We start from the raw sequence: 19880 nt of genomic DNA, 5'->3' as shown, positions 1-19880 counted from the left end.
CAAGCTCTGCAAGGCAAAAATGTTGGTGTCAGGAAACGTTTTCAAAGAAGGCCCAGCTCCCTGCCTGACAGGATGATGATCACCAGGTACTGCTCCTTCAGAACACTTGAACCAAGAGCTCAAAACACTCCTGGTACTTTCCCTATAAGCCAAGGCCATGCAAACTCTGCAAAGTTGTTTTTTCTTCCTGAGTCTCAAAATCACAAGCTTGTTTCTGTTCTTCATACTTGACTCACAAGAAGCCAAATTTTACACTTAGAGCACCAGCTTCACATGCTGTTAAAATAAAACTTATTGACACCCCCTGGAATGCCATTCCAAAGCACTCAAGAACTCTCTCAGCTGAGCCTGGGATGGGTTTTTTCCCTTGGTGCAGTGCTTGTAATGGAAAAAGCAAATCCTTTGCATCTCACATCTGAAATCCTTCACCCAACTCCTTGTATTTTTTCCAACTTTCTCTGAGAGTACAAAGAAGGAATCTTCAAAATTGACAACAAGAAACAAGTTCTATTGGAAAATTGCCAATATGTTTGCAGAAAAATAAACTGTTCAAGACTAATTTTAAGTGGCAATTAATAGCATTTCCTCTGTTAGCACACTATCACAATGTTAAGTGCAAAGTTATTTGTGTGTAATGGAAGCAGCTGCATCTTTAATCTAATTTACTTAATAAATGTGGCAAGTAAAATTTGTAATGGAATGAATAGTAATTGTAACTGAAGCCATCTAAGACACAGAAAACCATTAATACTATGAAGTTTAGAGTAGTGGCACAAAGACTCACTTTAATAAACTTTAATTTCTCACCTGACTGCTCTGGCTGCACTCAAATACTTCAACATCAAACCATCCCTTCAGCACAGGGCAGGACAGGCAATTCTGTACAGCAAGAGATGGGTTTCACCCATCAGCCTCTATCACCAATTGAGAATCAATATTTGAGCTTCCCTCTTTCAAAGAAAGAGGATATACACAGGACTGGACCAACACTGTAAAATACTTTTCACAATATTCAACTTAAAGGAGAAAAAGCTTTCTTCATGTGCTCAGTTTCCACACAAACAAATGCAATTTGCTATAGAAAGAAAACAGGTGGTTTTTAAAAATCAATGCTCTTTGAATCAATTTTACTGAATAACAAAATTTTTTATGATGACAAGATTAACAACTGGGAGGAAAACCATCTTCAGAAAGGATAAAAATATAGCCCTCTAAATAAAGAAATAATGAAGTTTAATATTCTTTGTTTATCTGGAATTTGAAGCTCAGTCAGACATCTGGATTGTATAAATAATTCTGATACCACTCAGAGGTAACCAGTCCTGTTCCCCTCGGGGGTTACTGAACTCTCTGTGGGGATATTGTGCCATTATTGATACAACCCCACGAGGAACTGGATCACTGTGGAGTCAGTTAAGGGATGAATTTTTTTGTTTTAAGCACACCTGGAGAATTTTGCATTTACCTACCCAGACACACACTTTTTATAAAATAACTTACCTTGACATCATCATTTTCAGGAGTTCAGAGTGTCCAAAGTCACATATCAACAGTGCCACGTATCACTGCAAATATTTATAACCACATGAAACCTCTTACATACCACTCCTCCTCTTCCACATCACTTCTCCTGTAACAAATGCCAACAGCATTCCTGCTGGATGGGCTCATCAGCAGCCTGTTCTCTTTGGCAGGACAAAGGATGATGGTTTTGGATGGTGAGTGGAAGAAGAAAGCAGATTTCAAACCCACCAATCCCATTTTCCTACCATAGCATCAACCCTTGTTCCCACCAGCCCTGAGAGTCTGTGCTAAGGGAGACACTTCCCAGGTGGGAAAGTTCAGCTGTCCAGAGCTTTAAGGTGTCAAAACAGAAAAATAACCAAGTTCATGGAGATCAGAGCAAGGCTGCAAGATGATCCTACCCAAAAGAGGTTTCCAAAAGAACAGCACCATATTTGAGACTAGACTGACAGTGCTGACAAAATATCCTTCTCAAAGCAAAGGAAGCTATTGGGAACAAATGCAGGTACAGACAACAAATAAAGACAGACACACTCTGTATAAGTAACAACTTTATTGTAACTTGATGTGCTGAAACGCAAAAATATTTTCAGCAACAAGGTACAAAAAGTATTTCACCATTAACATCAGCTGATAAAAAAAGGCTGGATGGTTTGATATGACTGTTTACATATCTGAATTCTCTTTATCATTTCCACCCCAAAACAGGTCCAAGTCATTTCACTGGTTTAACTTCTAAAATAGGACTCATTGATCTTAAGCCTTCAAAAACCAGGTTACAAATACAGTGAAGTTCCTTGCAAAACACTTGAAATAGTGAATTCCCTTTACAAACATAGTCCATTTACTGTAAGCAGAAGCCAGGATATGAGACTAAGTGTCTTGGCTAGCTAAGGAGCTAAGCTCTGCACTAAATACACTACTGACAACAGACAGAGGACAGGTAACATTCCATTTGTCAATTACAAAGAAAAAAAAAAAAAGCAATTAAGCTTAGGAATTTTAATCAGCTGTAAAATTGAACAAAATTTGACAACATTTCAGGTAGCAGTACCTCACATTTGCAATTCACTGCCTTCTATGAAACACAGTTTCAAATACTGCACATGGCTTTTATTCCCTCAAAGGAGAAGCCTTGCTGTGAGGATTTAAAAGGAACACAGTCTCCATGTAGGTCCTCTACTGATCTCCTGTGCAAAGGTGAATTTTATACTAAATACTCAATGTGTAGAAAAACATCAGAACTAGAGTAACCTTGTGTCCATGATTATCACATTTTGACATACACTTATCTTGTAACAGCAAATATTATCACAATTTCACAAAAATATACCATTACTCAACTTGTATCTGTAATACTTATTCCACTTGTTTGTGTAGTTTGTACCTCAGTGAAATTGAATTTAGGAAGCAAGAATCAACATGCAACAGAGGTCAAATGCAATTTGAACTTTTCCATCTCAGTTGTGTACCAAAGAGTAGTATTCTTCACCTTTAAAAATACATTTTACAAAGACCTTGCACCCTGTTAAATCATCCCTTCATTGCAACAGTTTCCTATAAAGGCACAATGTGTTCATACTTCTGCATGCAGTAAATGGACTAGGAAATAAGGATTATTTATTGAAGCAACTTCCACCCAAAGCATCTCCTTAGGAGAGGTCTGAATGGAGAAAAAAAAATATATATAATACATAATAGCATTTTAACAGCAAATTGAGTCCTTATTTTTAGAAAGTCACCCTTGACAAAAAACACCACACAGTCACACACACACGCACACACACACAGGACACATGCAGGGTTCTCCCCAGAAAAGCACAGAAGTGGTGGTTCACATCTATGAGAGAGTAGTGTTGGCAAGCCAAAACATGGCACCTTCATACATAGGCATATTCCTAACCTGGAGGGGAAACCAGGAAAAAAACCCAGGATGTCAGCCTGGAAAAACCTGACCACTGATTATTCCTGATCTGCTGCACTTCCAACTGAGGCTTTAAGGGCAACTTCTTGAGACGTGGGGAATGAAACCGAGTTACTGAATCCAGAGGGGAAGGTTGCAACTATCAACATCCCGTTCCAGTGAGAACACTGCATGTAGGTAATTAAAGAGGTGAATAATTAGTGCACTCACTTAAGAATACAGCAACTGCTTTACCTTTTTCTCAAGATCTGTCAGAACCTGAAAACATAAATAAATAAAGTCCAATCTGAACAGATGGATCGGCAGAGGGCTCTTTCCTGTGGGTGTAACTCACAGTTCACACTGCCTGGCTCGAGCAGGGGACACTCTATGATGCAGGCAATCACAGCACAGTGTCTGACATTTTTTGGTACAAAGTGTGCTATTAGGCTTGGAAAAAAAAAATCCTAGAAATCCTTAAGCTTTCCATCTGATTACTGTAAGTTGTTACTTTAGAACAGGCTGACCTGGGCAATCATTACAGCATTAAATATTCAAGTCACTTTGCACGTGAGCGCTGTGAGCTTTACAGTGATGAGGATGAGGAGCTGTAGTCCCAACACGTTACACAGTGCAGCAAAAACAGGATTTTGGAATAAACACCTTCACCTCCTGTTGTGGAGAATGCTTGTGAGACCTTATCTCAGATAAATATTTAAAAACTGATAAATCTCTGTGTATATATATAATTTGATGCCTTGTGTATTATTAAAATTTCCGATTTTACACTTTAGCCATCATAAAGATTTAGCTAGAGGGTAAGAAAAAATTCATGTTTAGAGGTTTTAGTTTTCAAAATTTGACTGGGCATTTTTTTCCAATTTACCTTTGTAAGTGGCTTACTAGATGCCAAAGTATAAAATTAAATATTCTTTCCTCTAAAAATTTCATTCAGAGCAAGTCAGATGAATCTCAATGAAATGAGGGTGGAGAAACAATCTGAAATTCTTCCTCTCTCTTCCCTGCACGACTTTTTTTAATAGGCAAACTCAAACCCTTACACGAAGTTGTTTATAAATTAGGTGAGATCTCCTCCCATTCCCCACTGTAAAACCCAATCTTCCCTCCAAAAAAAGAAATACAGCATATTATCACTATTACAGTAAACTCAATGCAATAACTCAGGGAACATTTAGAGTGTGCACTACTGCAGACTTTTCCTCCCAATTGTAAACAAAGCTATCAAACACTGAGGATGTTGATATTAAAGCTAAGGTTCATATAGTAAAGAACTGGCCCATGACAAGCAGTTTACAAATGTTTCATCCTTTTCACATTATGCAGAATTTCAATACCATCCACATTATGCAGAATTTCAATACCATCCACAATGCTAGTACAATAACTGAAATGCAAGACTGAGCAAGTATCTGCTTGTAGATACCATCTGACATTTCAGGGAAATACTTCTGGATGTGTGCACAGCCTCCCCAGGTGTTTGTGGGAGCCATGCATGTACGTCAAGATGGGAAAAATCCCCTCAAAGTTTTTACCATTCACATGCCTTTTTCAAATAAGCGAAAATATTTTGTTACTTAAATATGAAAGCTCGCAATAGCCACCTTCAATTGAGTCTTAAAAAGACATGCCTTTCTTTTCTAACAAAACTAAATCCCATGTGGCTGTGGGCATCTTAAAATGTATCTAAAAAGTTAAGCCACAATTACCTGTACCTCATTAATTCATCAAAAGCAAAATATATATGTACCACACAACATACAAAAGTTACACATTAAAAGTGCATATTCAAAATCCATTTGGCCCATTTCCTCAATTTACATTTGGTCATTCTATGCATCCTTGACTTTTCTATGCAACCATACACTGGGATATATTTATTCCATATACAACACCATTCCTTTTCACATTGAGCACTTTTACCTCTCGTTCAGTTCTGCATTAAATGTAAACTAATGATGGACCGTAAAGAAACACAAGCAAAAGGTTTATTCTGTGTTTCTCTTCACCGCTTGGACAGCTTTGACACACACACAAGAAGCATTACAAACTGTAATGAAAATACATTTTTGGGCCAAACCATTGCATATTTGCCCCCACAATGAAAAATAAATTATGTTCAAAGCAGTATATTGCCATAAATAGCCTGTGGGCATTTGCTGAAGGCAAACAGGCTCTCCCTATATTTAGCACTTGCCTAGGGTACATGATGTGCCTCTGGTTCAAGTGCTTTTAATGAGAGGCCAGCCAAAACCTTCCAGTTAGCACAGGACCAAACTATAATCATTTTCTTTTTTCTTCTGAAAATAATGGAAGATCCCTTTCAAAAATTAATCTTCAGTTATCAACTTTACTGCATTATGGAGCTAGTGCAATCCTGCAGAGCCTAGTCAAAAAGACAAGGCACGTTAAAAAATAATAATAAAAAAATCAAGATACATTAGACTATATGGACTAGAGAGTCATTGAAGATAATTTAAGGCCTTTCAGTGAATTAGAGTAATCAGTCTAATTTAAAGCTGAGGATTAAACCATAAATTATCCATCTGAAAAGCAAACAATAGGCTTTTTCAGCTTCTGTTCTGTGGACAAGGATAACAAAAACTCTTGTTATGGTTTGTGAAAACACCTCTGGACAAGGAGGAGTGGAGTCAGTCCAATTTCTCTAGAGTTCATGGAAGATTTCAGGACTGTTTTAGCCGTTTGCGTGGAATGCCAAACTGTGGACACTGTGCAGACGCCAGAGCGCGAAAGGCCTCGGCTACTAAGTGAGGGTGGGAGTGGATCATGGACTTCCAGCCTGCAGTTTCCATTATGTCTGTTGCTTGGCTGAAAACAGAAGCATTAAGAACAGTCACACCATTTTACAAACCAAATGCACAGCGGAGAAGAGCAGGCAAGGCAGAAGTGCTGCAGTGAAATATTGTGGGACAGACCGTGGATGCCAGGGAGGGTGCCAACAGAGAGAAGCAGCAATTTGCAATTTGGGTATGAAAATATAATCAGATGTGGGACAAAAGGTACTTGTTCTGCTCTACTCAGTACCAGCCAGACCTCAGCTAGAGAACTGTGTCAGAATAACCACCTTGAAATTGCTCATGAGAAACAATAAAGAGGAAAACTAGGAAGAAAATGAGGTCTAGTGCAGAGACGAAAAGCAAGGGAAGACACGATGATCTCATTACATAAAAGATCATGCTCAATTTGGGGAGAGAGAAGGATGACAAGATGAATCAGCTGAAACTGCCTCAAAAATGATGCAGTTCATCTCCTAGAAAGAGCCATGAAGGCAGATTAGCTGCCTGGCTCCAGACCCCTTCACTGGGAGCCTGCAGTCTCAGTCTCATTTTGAGAACATTCACTCTTTTTTCAGTGTAGATGATGGGCCACATTCAAAATAGCTTTCAATGCCACTGTTGATTTTTACCTAACACAAAAGTAACAACAGATTTCAGCAAGTATCACACTGACACCCAGGAGATAAAAAACTACATATTTACACAATGTATGTATTTACTTTTTGGTTAAATAATAGGAAAAAAAGCAAAAAATTCACTTGCACATGAAGAATATTGTATTGGTTGGGTTGCATGTCACACTGACACAGGATAAATTTGGAACTAATATGCATCAATCCCAAGTTCCCATTGCTCTGCATTTTCACAAGCCTTTTGTGAGCACCCTCACACTGTTTCAGGAACATTATCAAGCATGAAGTTATCAGCTGACCTCTACACCACATGATCTCTAATCTTTGGTAGATTTCTAATGCAAGCCTTTAATCTGCTGCTGCAATTCAGTAAAGGTAAGGGCCTTGAGAAACAATACTAAAGTTCAGACTCCCTGGTGCCCAGAGTCAGTAAATTAAGCCAGGCCCTCTCCTATTATTTCCCTGAATTCCTGCAGATGTTCTAGCTGAAGCAAAGATGACCAGCATGTCAACTAGCAAACATTCAAGACAGTTCAGGAACTTCCAAATCACTTGAGAAGAAATACATCAAGTAGTTACATAGTTCTGATTCTGACTTATCTCTATTACTGAAATTTTACTATTTACCTTTCACCACCCACTGCCTTTCCACATCATGCTCAATCATTATGTCTGTGAAGCCTTTTTTGTTTCAAGGAGAAATAACAATTTAAACTAAGTGGTGCAACACAGTCTTTAAGCTCTCTGGAGATTCTGATGGTAAGAAATAAGTGCTGCACTGCCCTTACACTGTTTGAGCCTACTGCCAGCTATTCTGCAGCTGGCTGTCTTCCACTCTGTGATTCACTGGAGCTGCTGCAATCCAGAGCCTGAGCCACACAGTCTCAACCTATTTCCAGTGTAGGCAGGAGCCCTCAGAGTCAGAGGGACCTGACTGACGAGTTGTGTGGCCTCCAGAGCACTTGTGCTGACATGACATGTGGGAGGGTGCACAAACACGTCCCCAAAGGCAAAGAGAGCAACTGCCCTCCTTTCTGTGGAAATACTGCAGGCTCAGACTGACCCAAGCAAGTCTCAAAACCACACTGGGGTTATCACTCCTCCAGGCACAGAGCTGGGTACTCATGAGAATGGTTTTCTCTATAAAGGCTGCTTCCATCATCTCACAGCACTATGCCCCTGGGAGAGGGAATGAAAACCAGCTATTGTTAGGATCTCACACTGGAGAACAGCTAACAATCCCTGTCATTTAAAGGGGGAGTCACAATCATAACTCGGGTAGCATCTGCTGAATCCTACTTTACTTACAGTCAGTGACAGGCCTCAGTAGTGTGGAAATGAAGCAACAGTTCTTAAGATCTGCAGTCTACTTAGCAGTGTTTGTACAGAACATCGTGGGGCAGGGAAACTTACTTGCTATTCCAGTTTTTCCCATCTTTACACCCAAGTTGTCTAAGAACACTGCACCTGCAAGAGAGAAGTGTGCTAATATTGAGAAAGTACACCAAATATAAACACAAACATATTTAGTAAGTAATCCAAGTATTACTTGCCTGTTAATAAAGTCTATTGCTTGTGCTTTTAGCTGTTCAGCGCTGTGCAAATCTGCGAGGATAAGAATGTCAGCAACATTTTCTACCGAGAGGTTACTACAGAGTGCTTCCTCACACATCACCTTCAGCCGTTCCAGTGCATACTGGAGAGAGAGAAAAACTGCACTAATCATTCCCCAGACTCATTCCCTCTATCCTCATCTCTACAGTTCTTTAGACACTTCCAGCCAGGCTTGGTGCTTCCCAAGTTTAACATCAAACTGCTTCCCCAGGGGTACTGCACAGCACTATGTGCTGCACTGGACAGTTCTCAAGTGGAACACAGGCATTAGGCTTGGCACAAACTCATTAAAGACCTTGCTGACAGAGTTTTTATCAAACAACAAAAATAACTCATTCAAAAGTTTTCATTTCACTTCTGCTTGGTAAGGGAGGAGGAGCGATGAGCCAAATCAGCATTGAACAGGTTCACATCTCTGAGTGAGGGGCAAGAAATGATACAACGGAGTTTTATCATCTACATTGTTTAAAACAAAGTTAACTTAATCCCCAACCCATCTCTGAATTTCCTATTTTCCATCATACCATTGATACGGCCTACAAGAAATTTGAGGGAAAATAAATGCATTTCCATATTATATTTTGCATTAATAAACTGTGCTGCTTTTTTGAAGGATGTCACAGTCTGAATAGGTTTTATTTTTATTTTCTTGTATTGCAGACAATCATATATATCAACCTTATAATAGTCAACCTCATATAATCAACCTTGTAATGGTCTCTACATTTATAAATTATGCCCTAAATCAAGGCCAGCATTCAAAAAACCCCTTAATTGCTAAGCTGCTGTAAATCCCTTCATCTCAAAAATCACAGTAGAAAAAGTATTTCAAAGAGCAGCAATTTTAAGAGTAGACATGATCCCAACAAAGACGAGATGAAAGATTAGAATTATTGGGTTTGTAGGGAAGACAAAAAGATGAAAGTTCTAAAGCAGCAGTACTTTAGGAAAGCACAGTTAATTCAAGAACTTGAATAAATCTTCTTGAAGAATACAAAGATCTAGTATACATTTTATTCAAAACCGAATTTTCCAAATCATATTAATGGTCTCCAGTTTCTAAAAAAATTTGATACTAAATAAATACCTAAAACCCCTCTCTTTAAAAAAAGAATTATCAGCCTTATACTGCTAAAAAAATCTATTCTTTCCTATCTTTCTCCGTTTCTAATGAGAACTGCTCCTCATGTTTTAAAAAAGGAAAATATATATTGAACAATCTGAAAATAAATTTTTTTAAGCAACATTCCCCAAGCAAACAATAGATTTTGGAAGTTTGAAGTCAATTACTTACTTTGTCTGCAGCTGCCAACAAATTGTCAGCCATTTTTTCAAGGTTTGGTGCTTTTCCTGTGTAAATGAATCTCATCATTTCTTTAAAAACTTCAGGGTCTACATCATTTATTTCTACACGATTCTGGTAAAGAAGAAGAATCAATAAAAGTGTTTGGAATTTAGTTACAATTTCAAAGTGAATAATAAACATCAACTGCATGCATGCTACAAGTTTTCATTCACCATCCATCATACAAAATCCTTACAAATTTAAGGTAACATTCAACGGTGTTAAGCCAAAAGCAATCAAAAAAAGCTCTTAAACTTAGGTAGAAATCAGCTGGAAAAGCTCCAGCAATAAAAAAATAATTGCAATTTTTTTCCCAGAAATGCCTAACTCTGAAGTCTATCACACAGACTGCACATAAAACTCAAGACAGTTTCAGGAATACTAAAAAATGCTTCTGAGCTTCCAACACAAAGACAATGTGTTTGGAATATCAGAAGTCAGAGCAGCAGACAGAACAAATGGAGCCATTCTTGGCTCAACTTAAACTGAGTCAACACAGCCCAGGTTTTGTTCTGAGAATCCAAAAAGCAAACACACTGAACTGACATCACACAGCTGAAGATTGCCATAATACAACAGTGGCACTGCAAGCTTGACCAATCCTATAACAGTATCCCCTACAAGCAACTACTGAAGTGGGAAATGATGTCAAAGATATAGAAGCAGACCCCAGCCTTTTGAAAGGAGTATAAAAATCCCAGGCACAGGAGTTGTGCATGGTCTGGTTTCCTGTCAGTGTTTAGGAGGAGGGCTGCACAGGGGATCCACTGCTGATGAAGGCAAAGGCCTGGCATGGCACATTACTCAAGCTGTGACATGTTTGGGTTTCTTTCAGACCAGGAACCTCCCAATAAAATGCTCCCAATACTCCACTTCCACCTGTGACTGTGACAGTTTCCAAACTGGAGAGGTGCTGGGAAGGAAAGGGACCCTCAGCTGTACCAGAGCACCACGTTCACCTGATGTGTTTGTGCACACAAGTGGCATCTTGCGGTTTTCAACACCAAATGATGATCACCCTTTTGTGAGGTGATCAGTTCCTCACCTTTTCATGGATTCTGCCCATAACCAACCCACTTTTGATAGTTCTTCAAGAAAGACACAAACAGCTCCTTGCTGCGGGAGACATCAAGTGCATAAAAGCAGAAGCAGTGCTTTGCTGATTAACCATCTATCCAAAACACTTACACAGGTCAAGTGCCTGCAGAAGCTGTGAATGAAAAGGTGTTCCACTGCCTGAGGGCTTAATTCCAGTCATAATCCACCTCTTGTTTCTTGGTTACCATAAAAAACACTTCAATATCTACAGCAAAACCTTAGTAAGTCTATCAGCTGATAGGAAGATACAAACTGAGGCAAAAAGGGGGCAGAGATTACCAGGTCAATTACACCAGTAGCTAATGTTTAAAAACACTATCTAGGGCAGATATAAGTACCTGAAAAAATCCAAATCCTCCAGCACCTCTCCATTCTTTCTACACAAACTCCCTTAGAATTCACCAGGACAGATTCAAGAACTGTCCCTCACGCACCATAAGAACCCTCATCCTCCTCAATCTGCTCTGCCTCAAGTATTCTGCAATGTTTTCCTCTTTCACAAGGTACAAATATTTACATGTAACATTTCCAGTGAAGCTTACCTTTTTGCTTTCCTCCATTTCATGTTCAAACATTGCATTAAAAACTGGAGATCGCGCTGTATCAAGAAAAGTAAATATTAAATATAATTAAATTTTAAATTTATGGCAATTTAAATTACAAAATAATAGCAATACAAAAGTAGAAAGTACCTGCAAGGACAGATTTATGAGCTTTGAATTCTTGTCCTCCTACATAAAAACTGCAATCTGTAAATCTTGTTGTTTCCCAGAGATTCCCTAAATCTTCTGCTAGTCGACATTCAGGTACCTTCAAAGTGTTTGTATTAGACTGTCCTGATATATTTACTGAGTCTTGGACCACGCTTACCTAACAGAAAATCACAGCAAGACAACTCCTTCATAACTGAATGCCAACAATAATTAAATCACAGTACCTATTGCTAGAATTCCAACAATTCCAAAGCAAAGCATAAAACAGTGAAACTTCTGGCATTAGGCCAGAACCATAAATTAATGCTTTACAGTTTACTTTTAAGTAACATAAAACAAACAGGGCTTACTCTAATATTGTGTACTTATCCAACCAAAACAAAAAGAGAGAGCACAATACCACATGCCACCTGACAGAAATGCCAACATAAATAAGGACAGATACAGTTCTTGGAAAACCAGTGGGAACAAAAACAAGTTAATGCTATTTCAGAGTTAAATTAACAGGTCAACACTTTACCCATCTCAGTAAAATATACACAATATAAAATTATATACAGTTCATCAGGATCACATGGTCACGGAAAAGTTTCAGAAGAACAATCTGTAGAATTTTTCCATCTGTAGAATTTTCCCATAAGATACCCCTTGTTGTACTGACAGTTAAGTTTATACATAACCTGCAGTGTGATAATGCAAAGTAAGTGCAAGTAACAGCTCCTTCATTATTTCATTTTGCTTAGTCCAGATGAGGCAGGACCCACAAGTAATTGTTTTCCAAACAAGATTAAAAGACATTAAATTCAAAATACAAGGTGTAAGTAACTTCAATAATGAAATGCATTCTAACAGGATGTAACTTCAGTACAGAACTAGTCAAGAAAACTGAAATATGTGCATTTTAAATGAATATTCTGCCATTATTCCCCATATTTAAGTCTTTCATATAGGAATTGAACTGAAAAAGCAGCAAGGAGTGCTGCTGTCCTGTTATCTTCACACACTAAGTTCTTTTACTCAGTGTGTTGGGAAAACAGAAGAGCTCAGCAGGTTTTGCTTCTCTTGTCTGAGAGCACAGACCTGAGAATAAAACCTTTGTTACAAGCCATACTACAAGATCTCGATCACTCTATCTCCCAAATAGAGAAAATTAGGATTAGATCTTAAGAGAAAATGCTGATACTGTTAGGATCAGGGCTTTGGGTGATTTCCAAAGGCATCTGGAATAAATCTGGCATAAAGCAAAAACAGCACAGCTCAGCTTCACAGAAAGTTGGAGCACTGCAAGCCAAACTCCAGACCAGAAGAGGAGGAGGATGATCCAATTATGACAGCAGCTTGGGGATTTGAATCACTGCCTAATTCCCTGTATCATCTCATACCCCCTTGTGAATACAAGAAATTCCTTGTTATTCTTTCACCTTAAAAAAAGAGGAGAAACCCAAAGCACAGCAAAATTTCCCTTTCACAGTTGGACTGTACATTTATAACATTGAAAAAAATCTATAGAGCTATTCCCCAGTTTTCACACACACAGTGATTTCAGGAGATATACATACACACAAAGGAAGTTTTAGCTTAGCCAAGCTCATCTTCTGTTGCCAGAGGAGAGTTCTGCTTTTCCAGAGCCTTGACTCAAAAGTTCATGGTCCCAGTTGTCCACACAGCATCCTCCTGTTAGCTACAGACAATGCCTAGGGAAAGTCATCTACACACTCTTTATGTGCACTTAACCTGATCTCTGACCTTCCAAATTTCTGGTTTGGAATGGTTTCTAATACATACTGAGAGCTGGGCAACACAACAATTTGCTACAGGCCATCTTTTTAAGATATAACCCCAGCAAAGTTTTAATTCAAATCTCCCCCACCCAAGTGACCTGGAGTGTATTGTCCTTTAAAGATTCTAAATACAAAGGATTACAGGGGTCTGACCTTTCATATCTCAGTCCAACAGGCATGCCATAAATCAAGTGCATCCTCTTATTGCTTATAATTTATTTAAATAAAGCTGAAATCTAATCAAGTTAATCCCATATAACAATTGAAAACTTGTCAATTTGAACAAGTTCTGGATGATGACACTTAACAAGGATAATGTCCATGATTTTCTGGATTTTCAATCTGTGGTAATCTAATGGTAAGGGTGATATAAATGATTCCTTGGACTACTAAGGCAAGTAAGAGATCTCTGAAAGCAGAGAACATTCTATTCCATTAGCAAATGGAACATCTGCAAGGGTTCAGTACTTTCAGATTATATGAAAAAGGAGAATTCAGTGAGAGATCAGTGTGCCCAAAAAACTGAGGCTGTACTTAATCCCAAATTGCTGCTGGCAGCACCAGACTTCACAAAATATTAAACTTAACAGCCCCTCGGGTCCCATCCAAGGGCATATCCAGCTGATCTTGAGAATCTTTAGCAACACAGAATGAATATCTTTGCTGCCAAAGACAACCAAATAATTTTCCTGCAAGCCAATAGGAAAAAGGGCCCACCAACAGTCAGTAATCAGAGACCTTCACTAAATGTCTGCTACATCTGACAAGTTTTATCAAGCCAAATGTAATAGCTAAGAAGTGGTAAGCCAGTTTTCCAAACAGGAAACAAGTAGGAAGGCAAACAGGGAAATCAGAGCTTAGAAGTAAAGTTCTAAAAGGACAAAAACTTCAGGCTTGTCTATAGAAATAGGTCCTTCAAACAACACCTGTCATTTCTAAGGACAGCTGAAGAGCTGGTATCACACATCCAAAGAAAGAAATTCCTAAAATATTTGGATTTTCAAGTTTTCCCTTCACCCTGAAACAAGGCAGAAGTTATTTTAACATGTTCACTGTGAACAACTAAATGTTTTACTTCCTTCGACATTTATAATCAGGGTGGGTCCAACACTTCACAAAAGCCACTCACATTAAAACATCAAGATATTTTCATAGGGAAACACAGCTAAATTCAGTGATTAGCATCAGAATTTAAATAACAGTATTTCTCTGTGGAAATCCAGTATTTCTTCCACTTATATTTTTTAAACAAGCCTAATATCTAAAATTAGAGAGTGATCTATTCCAAAACCAAATGCTACTTTTAAGAGCTTTTCATTTACATCAAAGTGTTCATTAAGAGGACAACTTAAGAAGAAAAAATACTCAAAAGTATCTTTACAGAACCATAAAACACTTGTTATATCTGCTTTTATCACCCAAATAATTGTATTCATAACAAATTTATCATGCAGCTAATTTAACTTGTCTAAGTGAAAATAAGATGCACTATATTTGCAATACCTAGTCTCAAGGGCCACATTTCAATTATTCCTCCTACCCAGCATAATGACATATAATTAAATTGTAATCTTGCCAAGACAATTTTACACATTTCCTGTAAATACACAGATCAAAGCAAACTTATTAGCAGTTAGAGCATCTATCATCCTCCTAAGTCACTAATCACTTTATGGCAGCCCAGATAACCAGCCAATGTATATTCAACATACACTCCACTTACACTGCTACTTTCTCTGCTTTCCATTTTTAACACCAAGTAAGCTTTTTACTGGAATTTAATAGGAAAATTTAGGTTATGGATATAAATGATATTATAGAAGAAGGGACCCACAATACACCATGAAGTTAAATTTATAGCACAGCTCTCAATGTTAATTTTCAGTATCAAGCACACCTCCTACAAAATACTTGCATTCTCTCAGAAAACAAAATGTAACAATTAGTCAAAAAATGATGTGTTTAATTTACTGGAAAGACCTGATCATTGGTTAAAGAAAACAATTAGGATATTAAAGGAATATAGATTCTGACAATCAATTGGGTTTTTTCTTTTATAATGTGAACCAGTATGTGAACATTTCCATCCAGTGAAAACCAATCCTCTAATTCCAAATACAACTTCTTTAAATAAAAGTGACCTCAGTAAAACAGCATTTCTCTAGACAGCACACACTGGCCACCTCTGGCATAAATAATTCTACAGTCAATTCTGATGTAACTGTGGCAAATTCGTAGAGAAGTCCAGCAGTTTACAAGTGATCAATTCAATATTCTATACCTCAGTGTACAAGCACCAAAAAATAAAATAAAATGCAATACAAACAAAGCAATATATATTTCCCAAGTTTATATTTTTCAGAAGACAATTTTAGAATATGTTACTGTTTAAATCAACACAAATCTCTATTTATTAGAGCAGGAAACATTTTGTTTAAAACTTTATTACCTAAAAATTAATACCCACCTCACAAAATAATGTAAGCTTGTCATCTGGTAGAAGACCATTAGCTTCATCTAGTAAAAAATCTCTTCGGATAAATTTCTTAAATCCCCAGTCCTTGCCTTGCACAAATCGATATGCTCTTTGGCTTTCTGATAAAAAATTGTGTACAAATACAGCAAGTTAAAGGAAAATATTAACAAACAGCATCCAATTCCACATCGAGACTAAGTGTTAATAAAAAAATTCATCAGTTTCACACATTTGGATCACGTGGCAACAGAACTGACTAAAGCCTTTTTAATATTGTAATAGTGTTATTTTATAAAACACTTGATAGAACTTAGTGGAGCACAATTTGTAATTTGAACCATATACTCTCATGAGATCTCTCAGGCACCATCCAGCACAAGGAGTTTTTCAGTGAGTGTTTGAGAATACCAATGTGTCAAAACAGGAATTGTTCAGAGGGAAGCACCATTACAATGAATTTGTCACCACAAACCCATCCTGACAACGCTCTGCAGTTGTCATAACAATCTGGTTTGACTTCTTCCTGAAATGGAAAATCTTGTTTCACAGGTTAAAATGATTTTGAAATACAGTAAAAGCATTAAAATAGCAAAACAGAAATGAAAGCTTTCAACTACTAAACTATATTTTGGTCATAAAAGATATTAATTATATTTATCTTTTGGCCCTATTTATAAGAATTTTTTTTTAATAATCCATCAGATTTGCTGTGACTACACAACTTTTTTTTTCTAAAGCCCACAGACAAAAAAGAATTCCCACAGTCATGTCAGTGCAAACACATGTAAATCCAGTAAGATCACACATTTTACATGGCTGGTTGACTGAAAAGTGGCCACTTGTTGCCCAAATCAAACCACAGGAAAGAGCACCCTACACTTAGAGTAAAATATGGGAAAGAGGTTATTTGGGAATGGCTTTGAGAATCTAAGTAGAATAAAGCACATTCTGAATTAAATTTAGAAGGATTGTTCAAAATGAAGACAGCAAGAATACTGAAATAAGGGCAGAGGGGGAAGTGGGGAGGGGTCTTATGAAGAGTTCTTTCTTTAAACTTTTAAAAGAAAATTTTTATTTCATTCCAAAAAAGCTGGGCAAGAAACACATCACCACTTCATTTGCTGTACACAGAGATGCTTCAGCTAAAGAGAGCACTTTAGAAGTTTAAGTCAGAAGTTTATAATAAAAGCAAAGTGTTCTTCATGACAGAATCTGTTAAAATATCCTTCCTTCTACAGCCTCCAAAATAAAGCCATCAGCAAAGCCAGACTTCCCTACACTATTGACCCTGGCAGCACCACTGGAACACGCTGGAGCGTGCACCACAGAAAACACACACGTGTCACACACTGCCCTCACCCCCAAGAGCTGGAAAAATTCTATTCAGAACAGCTCTTCACTAGGATTATATCAAGCAAAATATCCTGTAGAGATTTTTTATCACTGTATTTTCAGAATACACTGAGGAGCCACCCAGGAGCTGCCACTGCAGAAGGAGTGAGGTCTCTGTCCCTGTCACCTCATCACACTCCTGTTATCAACAAGCCTTTGCCCATGCAGACCACAGCAGCAGAGGGAAATGCACTCCCTCAAGTGCAGTGTGGGCAACAGCACAAACACACAACACTGCTGATATTTGAAATCTGTATACCAAGGAGGAAAAACACGTTTTAAAAAATATTATCCAGTTTTTTCGGCATCTGGATTAGTGTTTTCACACTTTTACCAACTTTTAACCTCATTACCTTGAATTAAAAGAAAAAAAAAAAGGTCAGAAATTCACATTCCAAAAGCATTCACAAATTTCTTCTCTAAATTCAGCCCAATTCTTTACTCTGCAGACTTAGATTTTAATCTTAGCAGCAACAGTGTTAACCCCCAAAATTAAGAACCAAAATAGAGCAGCACAAAAGTGCAAATGTATTTTTCTTCTAATAAAGTCAAAATGCTAGTTCACTAACATTTTGCTTCAAACATTTTGTTTCACTAACATTCTGTTTCATACACAGCTTCATCCCTTAAAGCAGCAGCCTATGCATGAATTATCAATTTACAAGGGACACTGGAAGTGGGGCATCATTTTCCTGTCTCAGTAAATACACAGCACCCACAGAAGCAGATGGCAAATGGCTGGAGAGTCCAAGAAATAAGACTTCTGTTGGTAATTTCCCAAAGTGAAATGATATTTATAGCTCCTGTGGTGCCAAACCCAGCATAGCTACTATTGCAGAAGCTGCAGACACACCCACTCTCAGGATTTTTAGCACTGCAGTGGATGATGAACCAGCAGAGAGATGATGGGTCAGGATTTGGGTGTTGGCTACAGACAGGAACAAACAGGTCACTGGAGATTGGGTCCTGGGGGACAACAAATCAACAAGAACCCACAATGAACCCCTAAGGCAAACAAAGGGCCAGCAGGACCTGGCTAGAGATTGAAACAGGCTGCCCAGATAAGCTGTGGAGTCTCCATCCCTGAAGATCTCAAAGCACCACAAGTGCCAAGCAAACTGCCCAGGCTGACCCTAAGCCTCCAGAGCTCCTGTGCAAACTCAACAATTCTGTGCTTCTATGATGATCTCCAAATAGGTTTTGATGCAGTTTCACATTTTATTACAAATATCAATCCACCCCAGGACTGTGTCAAATCCAGATGTATACATCCTCCAAATGTACACAAGTGTAGCTGTGCTCACAAAAGCTCCAGAAGAGGAACTTTGCAGGGACTGAAGAAACCACCACCATCAGTGTAAAAGGATTAGTAGAGTGAAACATGCATGTGAAACACAGGTATTTACCTTCCTTCCAAAGAGTCCAATAATCTAAGTTTTTCATTTGAACTCAGTTCTGTGGATTTAGTTTGAAGATTACAAGTGGGCCTAGTTACTTGAGGAGAAATAGCATGACCTTTGGGTATAAACACTGCAGAACTACAGATTTTTTGCAAGAAATGCAGAATTTGCAACAAAACAGGACCTGAAATATCTCTTAAGTCCTGGAGTAGAAGAAGGGAAGAAAAATAGATATTCTTCATATACAGGGCTTGTAGCAGAATAAATTCAGCGCAGATCAGCATTAAATTATTCATTTCCACAAGAATCCCAGCTTTCCCAAACAGCATTTCCAATGAAGGTTGTGCTCACAAGTTTGAAACTAAGAGCCTTCCATACATTTTTCATATCAACAAAACAATTAAATCAAATCACCAGTTATTTCAAAGTCTTCTAATTCCTTTGGTACACGGCAGATGTTTTTAAACTGATTACAGTGTAAATCAGCTGAAATAGAGTAAAATATTGTAAAGGATGCCTAAAAAAAATCCAGCCATCTCTGCTTATCCTATTTAACAATGGAAATCAAACACTTCCAATGTAGCTACAAACAAGCAAATACACCTCTGCTAACAGGAAACAAGAATAATCTGCTGGCAAAACTAAGTGACAAGGACCTGGAGTGACAGCAGTTGGCAATGTGCAGTAATTTATACTGCTCAGGATAGAATTAACATAGCTCAGTGATCAGAAACGTGTGAAACATGAACAGGATTTTATAATTATGTTTCTAAAAGGAAATTAAAAAAGGTATTTTAAAAGTTTATCTCAATATTAAATTCTGCTCTCAGCTGAAAAAAATAATATTGCTGATGTTCTTACAAAACCACATTAATATTCCCTTACCCATTGCTTTTGTTTCTTCTCTTTTAGCATTCAGCAAGGAAAATTTGAATTTTGCTCTGACTTCACTTTTTGGACAACTGACTAAAAGCAAATACAATGACAAGTAGTCTTTGCTTTCATCATCTAATCCCTTTGGATTCACTCTCAGGCACCTGAAAAAAATGGAGAAATTGTAATTTTTAATGGTACCCAGAATAAATTCAGAAATACTTTTAGAAGACACAATCATAAATACTACTGAAATAAATGTTTCCTTTGTGATTGCTGCAATTTAAATTTAGACCAAATCCATACCTCCAGT

At 37.8% G+C, this 19880-nt stretch overlaps 1 protein-coding gene across 2 annotated transcripts in view; it reads right to left on the bottom strand.

The window, feature by feature from the left end:
* Positions 1-2062: 2062 nt before the first annotated feature.
* SPOPL (speckle type BTB/POZ protein like) overlaps positions 2063-19880 on the bottom strand; it is a 33160-nt gene continuing 15342 nt past the window's right edge. The window contains exons 4-11 of one of the 2 annotated variants that reach the window (XM_066553605.1): positions 19580-19731; positions 15894-16021; positions 11625-11802; positions 11475-11530; positions 9784-9906; positions 8429-8571; positions 8289-8342; positions 2063-6274 (exon numbers count right to left, since the gene is read on the bottom strand). In XM_066553605.1, the coding sequence (XP_066409702.1) occupies positions 6130-6274; positions 8289-8342; positions 8429-8571; positions 9784-9906; positions 11475-11530; positions 11625-11802; positions 15894-16021; positions 19580-19731 (979 nt within the window). In that variant the 3' untranslated portion in view covers positions 2063-6129. Of the gene's footprint in view, positions 6275-8183; positions 8343-8428; positions 8572-9783; positions 9907-11474; positions 11531-11624; positions 11803-15893; positions 16022-19579; positions 19732-19880 lie in introns of both variants that reach the window. The other variant, XR_010783938.1, reaches the window with a different exon arrangement.

This window comes from Molothrus aeneus, chromosome 7 (assembly GCF_037042795.1).
Source record: "Molothrus aeneus isolate 106 chromosome 7, BPBGC_Maene_1.0, whole genome shotgun sequence".
Lineage (NCBI taxonomy): Eukaryota > Metazoa > Chordata > Aves > Passeriformes > Icteridae > Molothrus > Molothrus aeneus.
Note: the sequence above shows the minus strand (reverse complement) of the source record. Positions and strands in the feature narration are given on the sequence as shown.